At 40.3% G+C, this 13,524-nt stretch overlaps 1 protein-coding gene across 4 annotated transcripts in view; it reads right to left on the reverse strand.

The window, feature by feature from the left end:
* ahnak (AHNAK nucleoprotein) overlaps positions 1–13,149 on the reverse strand; it is a 32,557-nt gene extending 19,408 nt beyond the window's left edge. Inside the window, exons 1-5 of one of the 4 annotated variants that reach the window (XM_086084634.1) lie at positions 12,913–13,149; positions 5,691–5,754; positions 813–874; positions 578–734; positions 246–463 (exon numbers count right to left, since the gene is read on the reverse strand). In XM_086084634.1, the coding sequence (XP_085940760.1) occupies positions 246–463; positions 578–734 (375 nt within the window). In that variant the 5' untranslated portion in view covers positions 813–874; positions 5,691–5,754; positions 12,913–13,149. The remainder of the gene's footprint in view (positions 1–245; positions 464–577; positions 735–812; positions 875–5,690; positions 5,755–12,912) is intronic. The other 3 variants (XM_086084631.1, XM_086084635.1, XM_086084633.1) reach the window with 3 other exon arrangements.
* Positions 13,150–13,524: the final 375 nt, after the last annotated feature.

Below are 13,524 nucleotides of genomic sequence, written 5' to 3' on the forward strand. Positions count from 1 at the left end.
TGTAAATACAACACAAAGTGGACCTGTCCAGTATTTAGTTGTTTTTTTTATATATATAATGTTTACCTAATGTGTAGAATATATTCTGCGAATGTTTAAATATGTTTAATTTCAATAATAACCGTCCATCCATCAACATTATGTGATTCAACCACACAATTTAATGGATTCGCCTGTAGACAAGACATACGATCTGACTTAGCTTCTAACCCTAAAAAAATAAAAGAAAATAAATAAAGACTTACAAGAAGGATGTCTGGACTGGCGCTTCCTACCTTCCCCTCCCATGTCAAAGTACCCAATGGGGAACGACATGGTGTGCTCAGGGGAGAGCAGCATGGGGATTTGTCTTTATTTTGTAGTTTTAATCCAACCTTGTGACGGTTCAGTGTCTTCAGCAGGTCAGCTGTTTCTTCTGAGCTCATGTTGTCAAAATAGATTGTTGCACCAACAATCTGGTCACCTAATAAATAAAGTTGCATGAGTTTCATGAATAAAGACCACGAATAAACTGGCTTTTGCAGAGTTTTATTATTTTAAAAAACAAACAGATGAAAATAAAAATGAGAAAAACTACCTTCATATACTTGTCCAGATCGTGCTGCTGGTGACTCTCCTTTTACTTCTTTTACAAAGATCTCGCCTTCACGTGTCTGTTCAATGGTCAGGCCAGTTTTATCTGGACCCTCCCAGTCTGGAAAGAGCACTTCCCTTGTTTCCTCGTCGTCAGCCATCTGAAATATGGACACACAAATAATAAATATGAGTTGACAAGTTTGAATTTGTCTTTACCCAAAACTATCCCGAGATACCTTGCTTTGTTTCTTGTGCGTTCAAACCCTGGAGGGGAAGAACGTCACACCCCCTGGTTTTTCTGCAAAAGGAAAATATTACTAAAACATTGCAAATGCACAGACACTAAGAGCATTTTATTCAATTCCACAACATGTTTTTGTTTTGTTTTCTCACGTCTCATTTCATTATACAGTATGCTCAAATAATCTGACTTGTAGTTCACAATGATTAACACGAGGGGGTGGTAAAATCCTTTCAGACAATACGGGCTCTCTCTAACATACTGCAGTGATTTTGCCCCCCACCTTATGAGTACCCCCTCACTCACACGTGTTGATGATTCTCCAAAAGTAGAATGTAACACAACTGATTATTAAATTAAAATCATTTTATATCGTTTTCTTGATTTGAATATTTAATTGTTATGCATTGTCTTCTTTTGAAATCATATTACACATAAAAATACGTGTTGACTTGAAAATAAATGATATTCATAAAAAAAATAGGAATCAAAATAAAGAATAAAACTGCCTCTGCTATATATAAAACTCTCGTAACATTTACCATAAAAGACTGGGGTTCCTTTGAATAAGTCCCCATTAAACAGGCATTTAAACATCAAATATAAGAAACAACACACTGAGCAACAATATTCAGGCGCACTGTGGCAGTTTTTGTTGACATGCAGCTGTTGTGATTTTGGCGCAGCTGAGCCACAGGTTATTCATTTGGGAACTAAATTATGAAATGTGTCCACGATGCGCTCATGTACCTCAAGGGTTACGCACACCCCCGTCTGTGAAACACTTTGTCAAACATACTGTATTTATGTCTTGAGTCAAATCAGTCCTTTTTTGCGAAAGCAGCCCAATAAACACCTCGAGCCTCCTTTCAAAACATTGACATCAAAAAGTTGAAAAGCAGTTATGAGAGCATGCATACTGTCAATGCATACTGCTCCTATCCCGGATCTTATGTCATCTTCAACACATGAATCCAACTATACTGAATTCATTGTATGACTTAACTTAATCTAAGTGCATTCGAATACACAAAAGTGTCCAAGGCCTCACAAAAACTGTCTATTGTTACCTGTTGGGTGTGATCATTAACCTTGCATGTTACTAAAAAGATGATACTATAAAATGGAACCCTAATTGAGAGTAAACGAACTAGGATTTTACAAGTTCCCTTCCCAAAGCTCATAAAAGTTCCGTCATATGCATAAGATAGCATCCCTTTAGTAGGTCTAAACAATAAACTCAAATAATTCCTTAATGAGCCGAGCATGCTCATTACCACGTGGCTGATTTTGTTTTTATGATGCCACTATGGAAACAATAATCAATCAGCCAAAATCTAATTGGCTTCTTCCTATGAACGTTAACAAGAGAGCAACATGTAACATTGCTCTGTGCATCCGCTCAATAAACAACTCAAGCAGTACATTATTAAGCCTTGATAAGCATACTTGAATGACTTTTTCATGATATAATTTAAAAAAGAAATCATGAAAGAAAGTCAACCATGTTATCTATTGTACTATGTATGCGTTACATATACAAATTAAATTAAAATTCAGTCAATGTAAACACGCTTAAGTTTTACCATGCAGTCCGCTATTTTATACTTCTCTTCATAACTTTATACATTTTAGACTATAGTTACATATTCATTCCTCAAGCAGTCACACTTTAAAAGATACCCAGCAGCAAGAACAAGAGGAATCTAAGACATAAGTAAAAAGCAACATAGCGGACATTTGCTTTTGCCACTGCGCAAATATGAATTCAAACTACAAGAACGCCAATAATTAGGCACACAACAAAACTGTCAACTTTGACAGTACATTGGAGAATTTGATCGGATTTAAGATCAATTCCCAAGGGGTGGCATTCCAGCATCGCTGCCGTCCTGCACACGTGCACGCACCATGCAATAAATAAACACGTCCATTTTAAGATTGGTCCCGTGTGGCTAAAGGGATACGCAAAATGCATGCCATGCTTTGAGACAATATTAATCTTGCTCTCCAAAATAGATGTTCACAGGCTCTCAGGTCTGAAGACTAAGAGTCACGGTCAATGCACCAGCAAATGCAGGGTAAGGGGATAGTACCGAAGATTACGCCGATGACTCGCAGGCATCTGCAACCTGATCCTCCTTATTCGCTTTTGCTCATTATTATGTCACGTTGCCTCGACTGAGTCTTGGAATATGAATCTATTCCGACCTCAGGCATTACAGTTCATGTTATTTGACAGACACCATCATTATATTGCTTGAGAACACAATTTAAAAACCAAATTAGATCACATTAGACTCATTCCAATAATTCCATTCTGGCTTTACTGGAAAGAATCTGAGAATTCTCCATAAATTGGTGCTAATGCTAAAACGCAACCTCCTCTCTATAGGCACTCATCACACACTAGGCAAAAAATAGCCACCAAATGTGTCACATGACCTTGTGATGTTTTGCTTCTACGTTCCTGACATTGCATCATGGCAATATAGTCTTCTCTCATTAATTGGACAGACGAGCACAGACCGGTTCAAAAAGCAACATAAACTCCTCATCTGCTGGTTGCTGCAAAGTATTGCACTCCATTTTGCCTCAACAACATTCAGAATCACTTGTGAATCACAGTATTTAATTTTTTATTTTATTTGTATTTTATTGTATTTTATTTTATTTTATCTGTCTCACTAAATTATGCAGGGGTGCCCACTGCCTAGGGTTGTGCCGTGTGAGGGTCATTATTAATATTTGTTGACACCGTTCTGTTTGAGTAAAATATTTGGGCTGCACTGTTGGCACACCTCTGCTATATTTCTAGGAAGGAGGGAGGGGAGTGGCCGGGGCTAATAGGAGCAGGGCTGGGGGTGGGGGGGGGGCAGAGAGAAAGGAGAGGGCAGAGAACGATGGGAAAAAGATGAAGAGTGGGCGAGATAGCCGAGGAATTGCTGGAGGAATGAATGTCACTTTATGAGTTCACTGGAGAAAGAGTGGAAGGAAGAAAGCAGTAATGCAAATATAACACGTGGTTATCGCAACAGTGAGCTCCGATGTTGGTGAGAGGTGGCGTGCAAGGCCAGTCCAAGTCCTTCAACCCTTTATAGAATTCCATCTTAAGTATTACAAATGTCCCTCTCTTTAGTTTAGAATACTCTATGCGCTTTCATAGCTGATCCTATTCAATAGCTAGATACAGTTGATATTAAAAGTCTGCATATTTAATGCCAGATTTTCGGTAATAAAAAAAATAATGATACCAAGATAATTATTTCAAGACTTTTTCCATCATTAATATGATCTATAATCCGTACAACTCAATTTAATTTTTCTTTTCAAGAGTGTCAGTAAAATAAATAACTGTAAAAGTGTGGTTGGATAAGGCTGTGGTAAGTTTTAACCAATCACATTCAAACTCATGTTAAATGGGATTTGGCATGCAATGCGGCTCTGATTAACAGAGAATACATTTCTAATGTTCTAGTAGGCATCTCAGGACTTTTCTTTTGCTTTCTGAGGTTTTGGTGCTAACATTGACTGCTATTTAGAACTGTTCGTAATTCCCTCCACATTGACTAAGGTTAAAGTTCAAGAAAAAAAAAAAAACTGCCCTAAAACATAATGCTGTCACCACCAAGCTTCGCTGTAGGTAAGGTGTTCTTTTGGTGATCAGCAGTGTCGTGTTAACGCCAAACATGCCTTCGGGAATTATGGCCAACAAGTTCAATTTGAGTTTCATCGGACCATAACACATTTTCCCAGATGTATTTGGGAGATTTTATGGTCTGATGAACCAAAGTTGAAAATGTGGTCATAATTCCGATAGGTATGTTTGGCACAAACATAACACTGTTCATCACCGAAAGAAGATCACACCAACAATTGTGGCAACATCTTGCTTTGGAGCTGTTGAAAGGTGGAAATGGGATTTAGACAAAGTGTAGGAAATTGTGAACAGATCAGTGTCAGTGGTTACCACAAAACATTCAGACTTCGTATGTATCCTAGTCTAATTCATCATAACATAAAAACCTAACATTTCAACTGGGGGGTGTAGACTTTTATATCCGCTGTAATAGGGAATCCTGTAACAATTTGGATGGATAAATATAATACCATGGAGACTGTTCCTCAATAAGTGAGCCTCGGTTCGTCATAAGACAGGCACGCAGTCGCACACCATGACAATCATTATCTTTTTTTCTGTGCCGTGTTTATGAAATATTTTGAGGATGAAAAAACAAGGTTTCCTATAAAACTCTTGAAAGGGGATAAAGGTTATAGCACTTGAGAAGATAAAACTCTCCATCCATCACATATGCTGCGGTTTGGAATGTATTTAGAGCAAGCCAAAGCAGCACAGTGTGCAAGACAAAATTCTTTATTAACTAGACTGTGACCAACGAGCATATGGTTGTGTCTCCCTGCTTTGTCATTGGCCGACAGGACAGCACAAAGTGGTTTCTACTCGCCTTTTTTTCCGCTCCAAGGGAATAAATCATCTGACGCTGCGCTGACTTAAAACGGGCAAGGCTGGCGGGCTCTTATGGACTTGTTTCGTAAGAAGCGGAAAAGGGGTTTGAGGACCCCAACAGGTGGTGGCTGGGGGAGGAACAAGGGGGTGCAAAGAGGAGGAAACAGGGTGCAAAAGAATCAGGTTTCCGTTCGAGTTATAGAGACATGATCTCGAGTCAAAGGAGGCTTTGCAACAAACATTCCAGCAGACTTTTTGCTCTCTGTCTGCATTATGGAGGGCTGTTCTGAGGTCACACTGACAAGATGGCCTTGGAGTGCAGAAGTGGAAGGGTGGGATCCTTCCCTGACCAGTAACAGATGTATACAGAGGATTTCTTTTTGACATCATGTCAAGGACAATTACCTTGGATAGCTCAAGCGAGGTCAAGGGCTTCAGTCCGATGCGTTGGTTCTTGTTTTCTTGACTTCTGGTGACAGAAAAGCAGAAAAGGATGAGGAGTTATTTAACATAATATAACCACATTGAACATGCATTTTCAAAGTGTTTGAATTTAACGCTGCCTTGCAGTTGATGAAGTGATAAACATTTGTCAATTTATCGTACAAAGAGATCAAGTTTAAAATAAGGTGATGGCGATGATCATGATGAGCAGCTCAGTAGTTCCGGTTGAGGAGTGAAAGGCTGACTTTCCATGACATACAGCCAATTTTTTATCATATCGTTAACATTGGATTTGTTTAATTCAAAATAAACAAAAAAACAGGCAACGTTTGATCATTTAAAAACAGCCTGATTCTTATTTCCATTTCTAAAGTTGCACATTTCTTGCAATGTTAAAATGTTTTCTTGCAGTGACTTGCCCAAGTTCTTACATGACTAGCACAGATTGTTGCTTCAGCCCACTGGCACATTTGGAAACAAAGCCTTCTCTTTGTTAGAGTGAAGTATAAACAGAACCAGACTCAATGTGTATAAAGACAGGCATCTACCAGTGGGAACATGTCCCTCACAATAATACTTCTGCAACAGGCTGGGCGGCTCCATCATTAACCTCTCCCTTACTCATCCAGCCTGTTGATTATCAGTAGTCAGTTAACTTGGAAAAAACATTGGTGATATTGCTGGCTTTCCAAACCCCTTCGTTTGACCAGTTTGTCTGTATTGCATTTTTGAATGGACTCTCCTCTAAAATAGAAGGGACATTGCTGAGATAAATGCCACCCAACAGCAGTTGTCCTTTTGTTTGCGTAAGGAGACCTGCGCTACAGCAGCTGTGCACACTTTACATCCCGCCCTCTTGTTGCAGTATCATAATCGTCAGGGTGCTAGACAGTCAATCAGCAATTCAATTCACTTAATTTACCAAAAACAAAATTAGATAGGTGTGTGCGCTGCATGAGGTTATGACTCACTTGTGGTGAGATTTGTTCCTGATTTGCTTGTGTTGACTTCATAGTATGTCAAAAAAATACTACAGCTATCTCACCCCTGATACCACACAGCCACAAGAGGACACCAATAATGGGTAAACGCATACAAATGCATATACAGAAGAGAACACTGCCCGTGGAGTCCACAGAGCCACTCACATTGCTTCACCTCTGCTAAGCCTGCAGAGGGAGTAGCTCAGAGCATAGCCCCACCCAGGCCTCTAGTTGCACACATTCCTTGATAGAGCTGTCGGGCCAGCTGGAAGGGAGCCCAGCCTCTCCCCGTACTGACTAACTCCACAGAAATGTTCGCTTTCTGCCTCACTCGGGTTCCGTTCTGTGCCGCCGATTCCCCAGCACCCTTCATGTGTGCCCACTCCCACCTCATGCGGTGAGTCCACCACACCCACAATGTGCAGGTTATGCTTAAACAAGAGACCCCACACATTTTGACACCTTTACTTTCTATCCAGCGCACAAAAATCTAGCGATGGGAAAATGAAGCTTCGTGCAGCTTCATTAAGCTTCATAAAGCTCTCTGGACGGCACTCCTAGATTGAAGATGCAGTGGAAATTTAATTTCCATTGTGTCTTTAAACCAAGAGCACCATCCAGAGGATTCCAAAAATATTGCAAGTGCTTCATGAAGCTTCATGAAGCTTCATTTGTCCATCACTAGAAAAATCACTAGCAAATTGTTATCGGCTACATCTGTGCCACAGTGGCTCACGCAACAACAAAAAAGGTACACTTTGCCTAAACAGCCAACCCCATCAGGCCAAAATAAATCAGCTCATGTCAATTTGATCGCCAAATGCAATCATTTTGACGAACACAAAACAGCAGCCGCGTGACCGTGGTTACAGCTCAAGTGTAAGTGAGGAAGCCACTTTATAGGATTTGGCAAAGCGCAAAAAATAAAGGCCACAAAGAAGAGAAGGAAGAAAGGAGGTAGCAAATTATTGTCAAACAGAATGGACTCCCTGTTCTCACATTGTGCAACGAAAGGGGAGAAGGCCTCGGTTCGCTATCCCTTCAAACATGCAGATAGTGTATGCATGTGTGACGCATATAAAAGGAATGCATGTCAAGATAAGTGGTTCTCTTCTGTGCTCCACAGTTAACGTTCAGTACTGCAGCCCTAAACCAAACCACAAGTCCAGAATGAGGACAAAGCCTGCCCACTGACGCCAGCTTGCCCGCTCATTAAAACTGTTCTGAGTTTGGGAGAGTGGACGTTTGGAAAATTAGAAGGAAAAAATAAACTAGAGATAGACACAAGGAATGTCAACAGACAAAAGTGAAGGTAGAGTTATATGCAAGGCAGGTTTTCATTGTTTTCTCTTGCATTACTGGATATGTGAGGTGGGAGGACCTCTGATTGAATTTCCTCTCCTGAGGTTAATGTTTGAGAGGGAGTGTTTCCTCCAAAACACCGAGGCTTTGTCAAGAACTGTTGTTTTTATTGGATGGATTCCATCCTGTACACATTTGTGCAATATTAGGATGTAAGAAAATGTGAAATACTGCGAGTTGTTTGCACAGTAATAAAGCCAAACACAAATCCTATATGAAACTCAAAATCAAGAGAGGCACATTTTCTTTAACTCATCTTACATTCAATGAGAGAAATGGTGCCACAATGAAAACAAGATTGCATGTGAGGCTTTTCACTTGATCCCTAGCAGCATTGCACACTTCATAATTAAGTCAGAATTTGTTTCTGTCCATCACAGCTGCCATTGGAACAAGAACAAGTGCAAGTCCATTCATAGCTAGAGGGCAGAAGGTAAAGACGAGGGCAGAATTGCAAGCATAGTTTCAGAATGTATATTTATAGATATTAGACTTTCGTCAATGCAGACTGCCTGGCAAACTAGTCCTCGAAAATGTCTGAGAAAATAAATCGTTGAAGTGAATGGTGTTCCAGATTACATGGGAAAAAAAGCAGGCCTAACACCTGTCTGTCACATGTTTTGCTGTTTGATAAAAGATACAAAAATACTGCATCTGCTTTTTTTTCCATTGGTTAATGAAAATCCTGAAAACAGCTTTGGAATTACTTGAGTAACATAACAACAGAAACAAAGGGAGGCAAGAGGTAAATAAAACACACCCTTCAGGATGTCTTCCCTCATGAGGGACGATTTGGCTTGCAAGGCGTTGTATGTAAATCATTTTGGTTTTATTGCAGATGTATTACCACACCTCTCAAATCACTTTGTTTCTACAGCAAGTCTGACAATGCTCACTGCGGACAGTATGAGACATTCCAAACTCCAGCACTGGATGGACGAGAAGGGAGTGGCTGCAGGGTGGATTGTCTGGAAGGGCTTTTAAAAACTTCACACACTATGGTTACATGTTTATACGCTGCTAGAGAATTTGTAAGCTCCCCTCACAGAGGCCGTTTTGTATCTGCAAACCTGCTATTGTGTTATTTCCCCATTGCTGTCACCTTGGTAAAGTTTAGCCGCTATATCGATCCAAGCACATTGTGGCTGCCTCGCCACACTGGTTCGCCCGCCTATCAACAATCTAACAGAACCAACAAAGGAAAAGGAAGAGGAAGCGTGCTAGAGACCACTTTCTTTCCGTTCCGACTGGCTCATGCCGCTCCTTTTGGGCAGTTTTGCCATGCAATAAGAAAACAATACAGAGCAGGTGGTGCTGCAAAAAAATGTCAAGCATGTCTTGCTCTTCTGGCTGGTTAGCTCTGCCTTAAGGAGGAGAGTGACGTTTGTTTGGTTGTAACAATGAAGCAAAAACTTTGTGTAAAAGTGAGCTTGGGCTGAAGATCATCTATTAATTTAAAGTGTGGATTCAGTCACGTTCCCTTTTGTTATCAATGCAAGACACTTTATTGTCTTCTTTCCTTATGGGACAAGGAATGAATCGTAAGATTACCAATAACATGTATCGTATCAAGCTGATACCCTTCCTTATTTGAAGATAGCGTTACTCGTGACAGCGGCCGATACCAGTATTGTACCAGTATATTAGAAATTAGAAGAATGGAAAATTTGCCATTAATTTCATGTAATTTTAAGGGGAAAATGTGATATTGGAATATACAGGTCTTTCTTTAAAACTATTATTCGCTAAATAAGACATTACATGTTATATTTAATGTTTATCAGCGTTTTTTGAAGGATTACAAAAAAAATCCCATAGATTTCAATTGGCGTCAATTATACATGGATTTTTGCTATTCGTGGGCCGGGCGAGTCCCTTTCCTCCGCAAATGCCGGTGGTCAACTGTAAAATAAATATAAACGTTTTTCAAATAGATATATTGCTCCATCTTATGATCGAATCGGTGGTTGGTTATCTTTTTTTTTTAACTCGTTGATTGCTGATTGTCCGAAAAATCCTATTCGTGTAAAGCCTAGATATTTTGTGCATCAAAAGTACTTGTCGAAAGATTCTGGTTGGTAACCCGGTGGGTAGTAGGGGATGTATGGTCGGTGCTGGATTTCACTTTTCTTTCTCTTCTTTGATCCTTCCTCGGGTCTCCTGACAATTTCAGGTTTAGGTGAACGGTATGGGATTTGTAATAGGTTTTAGGTGAAATAATGAGCACACACACACCCGCACATGCATATACTCACGCACATACAACAAAAGAAAAAGAGGAAAAAGAGAGAGAGAGAAAGAGAGAGAGAGAGAGAGAGAGAGAGAGAGAGAGAGAGAGAGAGAGAGAGCAATGATGATGACATGTCGAATCGGTAAGATTACCGAATGAACAATACTGAGCTCTCTCAAAAAAAGAATAAAAAAGTACTTGTGGTGTCTGTACATGTTATCAGTATCAGGCTGACTATATAAGTGTTGAGTACGTACGAGTATTGGTGTGTCAAACATCCCTTATCAAAATAATGATAATAATAATTTATATGAGTTATTTTATTCTTATTATGTTTTGGGCCCTTACTGCATTTTGAAGCTTAGTATTGATAAAAGAGATCATTTGAGTCTTGGCAGAGGTCTGTCCTCTACTGAGTCTAGTTCATGACACACTTTGTCACATGGTTGGCAAGGGTGTCAGGATAAAAAAAATGATAAGACTTGATGCAAAACAGTGTGCTTTTCCATGAAAATGTCTTCAACGACTTCACATGACACCATAATATGGTCTTTGTGTCAATTCATTGCTAAGCGACACGAGTATTTAAACAAACGGTATTTGCCTGCAAACAGAACGAGGCCCTGTTCGCTGGGGAGTCTTTCACAACCAGTTCTTAGCGTTTCATCACCTCCAATCTATGTTGCATGTTTATTCGTCTTTGTGGCGTGCAGGTACATGCACGACACAACCGTTCACTTACAGCAACGTGTGTTGTAAAATACTTCACACCACATTATCGCCAAGTTAAACACGAATTATGACATTTCAAGAGTACTATTGCCAAAGTACACTACCAAAGACCCCACCCCTCCTCCTCCCCGCAGAACCATTTGGCTCTGTGAGCAGCCTATGTCAAAGGCAATCTCCTTGACAGGAGCAATTTGAGAAACGCCAGACATTTACAACCTTACAACACACAACATGGACAGCAAAAAATATGCAGAGAAGAGCAACAGTACACTGAAATTTTTTTTGGGGTGTGGCAGGAGAGAGCTACGGGGGCCAGGCAACTGCACACGTTGACATTTTACTCTTTGCTAGCATTCAACAAGAGATGAGTGACTTTGTGCTCATTTGTGTCCTTGCTTTACTTGCTTTGAGTGAATTTGATCCAGATGATGAAGATTCTATTTAAAAGCTTTGCTAAAAAGATATTTTAAACTCTTTCACCAAACCTCAATTCACAGTAAAAGCATCTTAGTCACAAACGTGCAAAGTCTTAGTTCCCCCTTTATGGCTCAAACCTGGTTTCAATTAGCTTGTCTTTCCAAACCACTGCATTCCATTACTCCCCCTCCTCACCCCTGCTCCGCCCATCCCCCCCTCGCAGACTCCCTCCTTCGTACTCTCGTTTGCCTTCTTCCTCTCGCCTTTTCCCCTCATCTCTCCTGACTTGCGCCCCTGTCCAAGAACCAAGGTTATGAGACCCGAAAGGAAACGGACAAAGAGGAAAATCTGCCAGAAGAAAACATTTGTAGACTTTAGCTATGAGGTCAAAAAGCTGTTTTGTTTAAACTTTTTCCTGTATGACAATCAATTTCTGGAAAGTTCCCCATTAAGGCTCAGAAAACAAGTTTGAAAAAAAGCAAAGCAGAAATTCACGTTTTCAATTAATATTCATATTTGGCAAAACAAATATGCCCTCAAGTGCATACAGTAAAACAAATAAAACTACACTTAAAATCAAAATCAAGAATAGATTTCCTTTCCACAGCCAGCATTGGAGATACTTTTTGGCATTTTTGGGTGGCTTGGCCATGAATTTTCAAGCATGGAGATTTCAACTTTAGAAAGGGTGTGCCTCTGTGAAGAGAAGTACACAGAGAGAAAAAGGAGGGGGTGGAAGGAGGCGAAGGAGAGGAATCCACACCCAGACTGGTTGGTGGCTACAGACGCGCATGGCTGCGTAACTTTACTTTTTAAACATCCACATCCCTTGCAAGCCTTTGCAAAGGGTGACAGACAACAGGAAAACACAAAGCGATAAAATCAACACAGGCAATTTGACTCTTATCTTGACAGCCATTCAACTGTCATCAAGTGTGAGGAACACACCAGTGCTACTTGAGAACCACATGTTGCATTTAGACAGAATTAGAAATGTCATCTAAGTGTTTGGTAAAACAAATCCCAAATGCAAATACAATGCAGTAACTATTACAGTGTGTTCAGCTTTTATGCATTAAAAGCCTTTGACTCACACGCTGTTGCGCAGTTAAAGGAAAAGTGAAGTGCGCAATTCCAGTCCTCTGCGTTCATGTGAAGCTTGCAAGTACACACCCACTTTTGTAACCTCTTCCATTTTTAATAAAAAAAAAACAATTATCACATTATTTTAAGTTCCCCCACAGAAAAGAAAAAAAAGCTTGCAAAAGTGTCAACACAAATGCCAAGTGAAATATGACAGTAATTCTAGAGTGCCAAGATTGTCACTTTAAGTTAATGATTAAATTGTTTTTCTCCTATAATAACCACTTGGGGCGAAGCCCAGATGACAGTAAGAATAAAAAGTATGCACACATTTGTTACACTTTTCAGGAGAAAGAAGAAGAAAAAAGATCTGTACCTGTGCGCACACGTTGCGCGCGAGAAGCCTCACACAAGCTTGAGCATCCTTGAAAACGTTGTCGTCTTCCCCTTCTCCTCAGCCCAAGAAGAGCGCTTCTCAACTTTGTCTGACGAGATTCTACGACTTCTCCAACTTTTCGATCAGGCAAAGTTTCCAGGGCGTTTTCTTCCCCCCTTCGCACTCTTCTCCCTCCCTCGTCTCTCCACTGAGTGGATTTTAACTTCTTTTTTTTCCCTGTATGGCTGCTCCTCTGGGCTGAGCAGAGTGCTCGGATAGGGTGCTGGGTTGGGCTCCTGGTTTTCAGAGGGGAGGGGACCAGTGCGAGGGAGTTGTCCTTCGCAGCCATTGGGACGAACTACTGCACCACATGTGGGATCTCTGAAGACACGCAGCAAGAAAAAAAAGTTGTGCTTTAAAACAAAAAACAAAGCAAAAGTCAACCATAAGGGTGTCAATATAATGTCACCTATTAACATGTTACAGTGGAACGTCTTGAAACAAGTAGAATCAAAATATCTATAGCATGTTTCTATTTAGCGCTGTAGCCTAAACATTTTAGACCACTGTCAAATATTGTGCAGTATGTTTGTCTTACGGTTCAAGGTTCGC

The sequence above is a fragment of the Leptonotus elevatus genome, chromosome 9 (genome assembly GCF_054856555.1).
Source record: "Leptonotus elevatus isolate MCC_2025b chromosome 9, RoL_Lele_1.0, whole genome shotgun sequence".
In the NCBI taxonomy this organism is placed as follows: domain Eukaryota; kingdom Metazoa; phylum Chordata; class Actinopteri; order Syngnathiformes; family Syngnathidae; genus Leptonotus; species Leptonotus elevatus.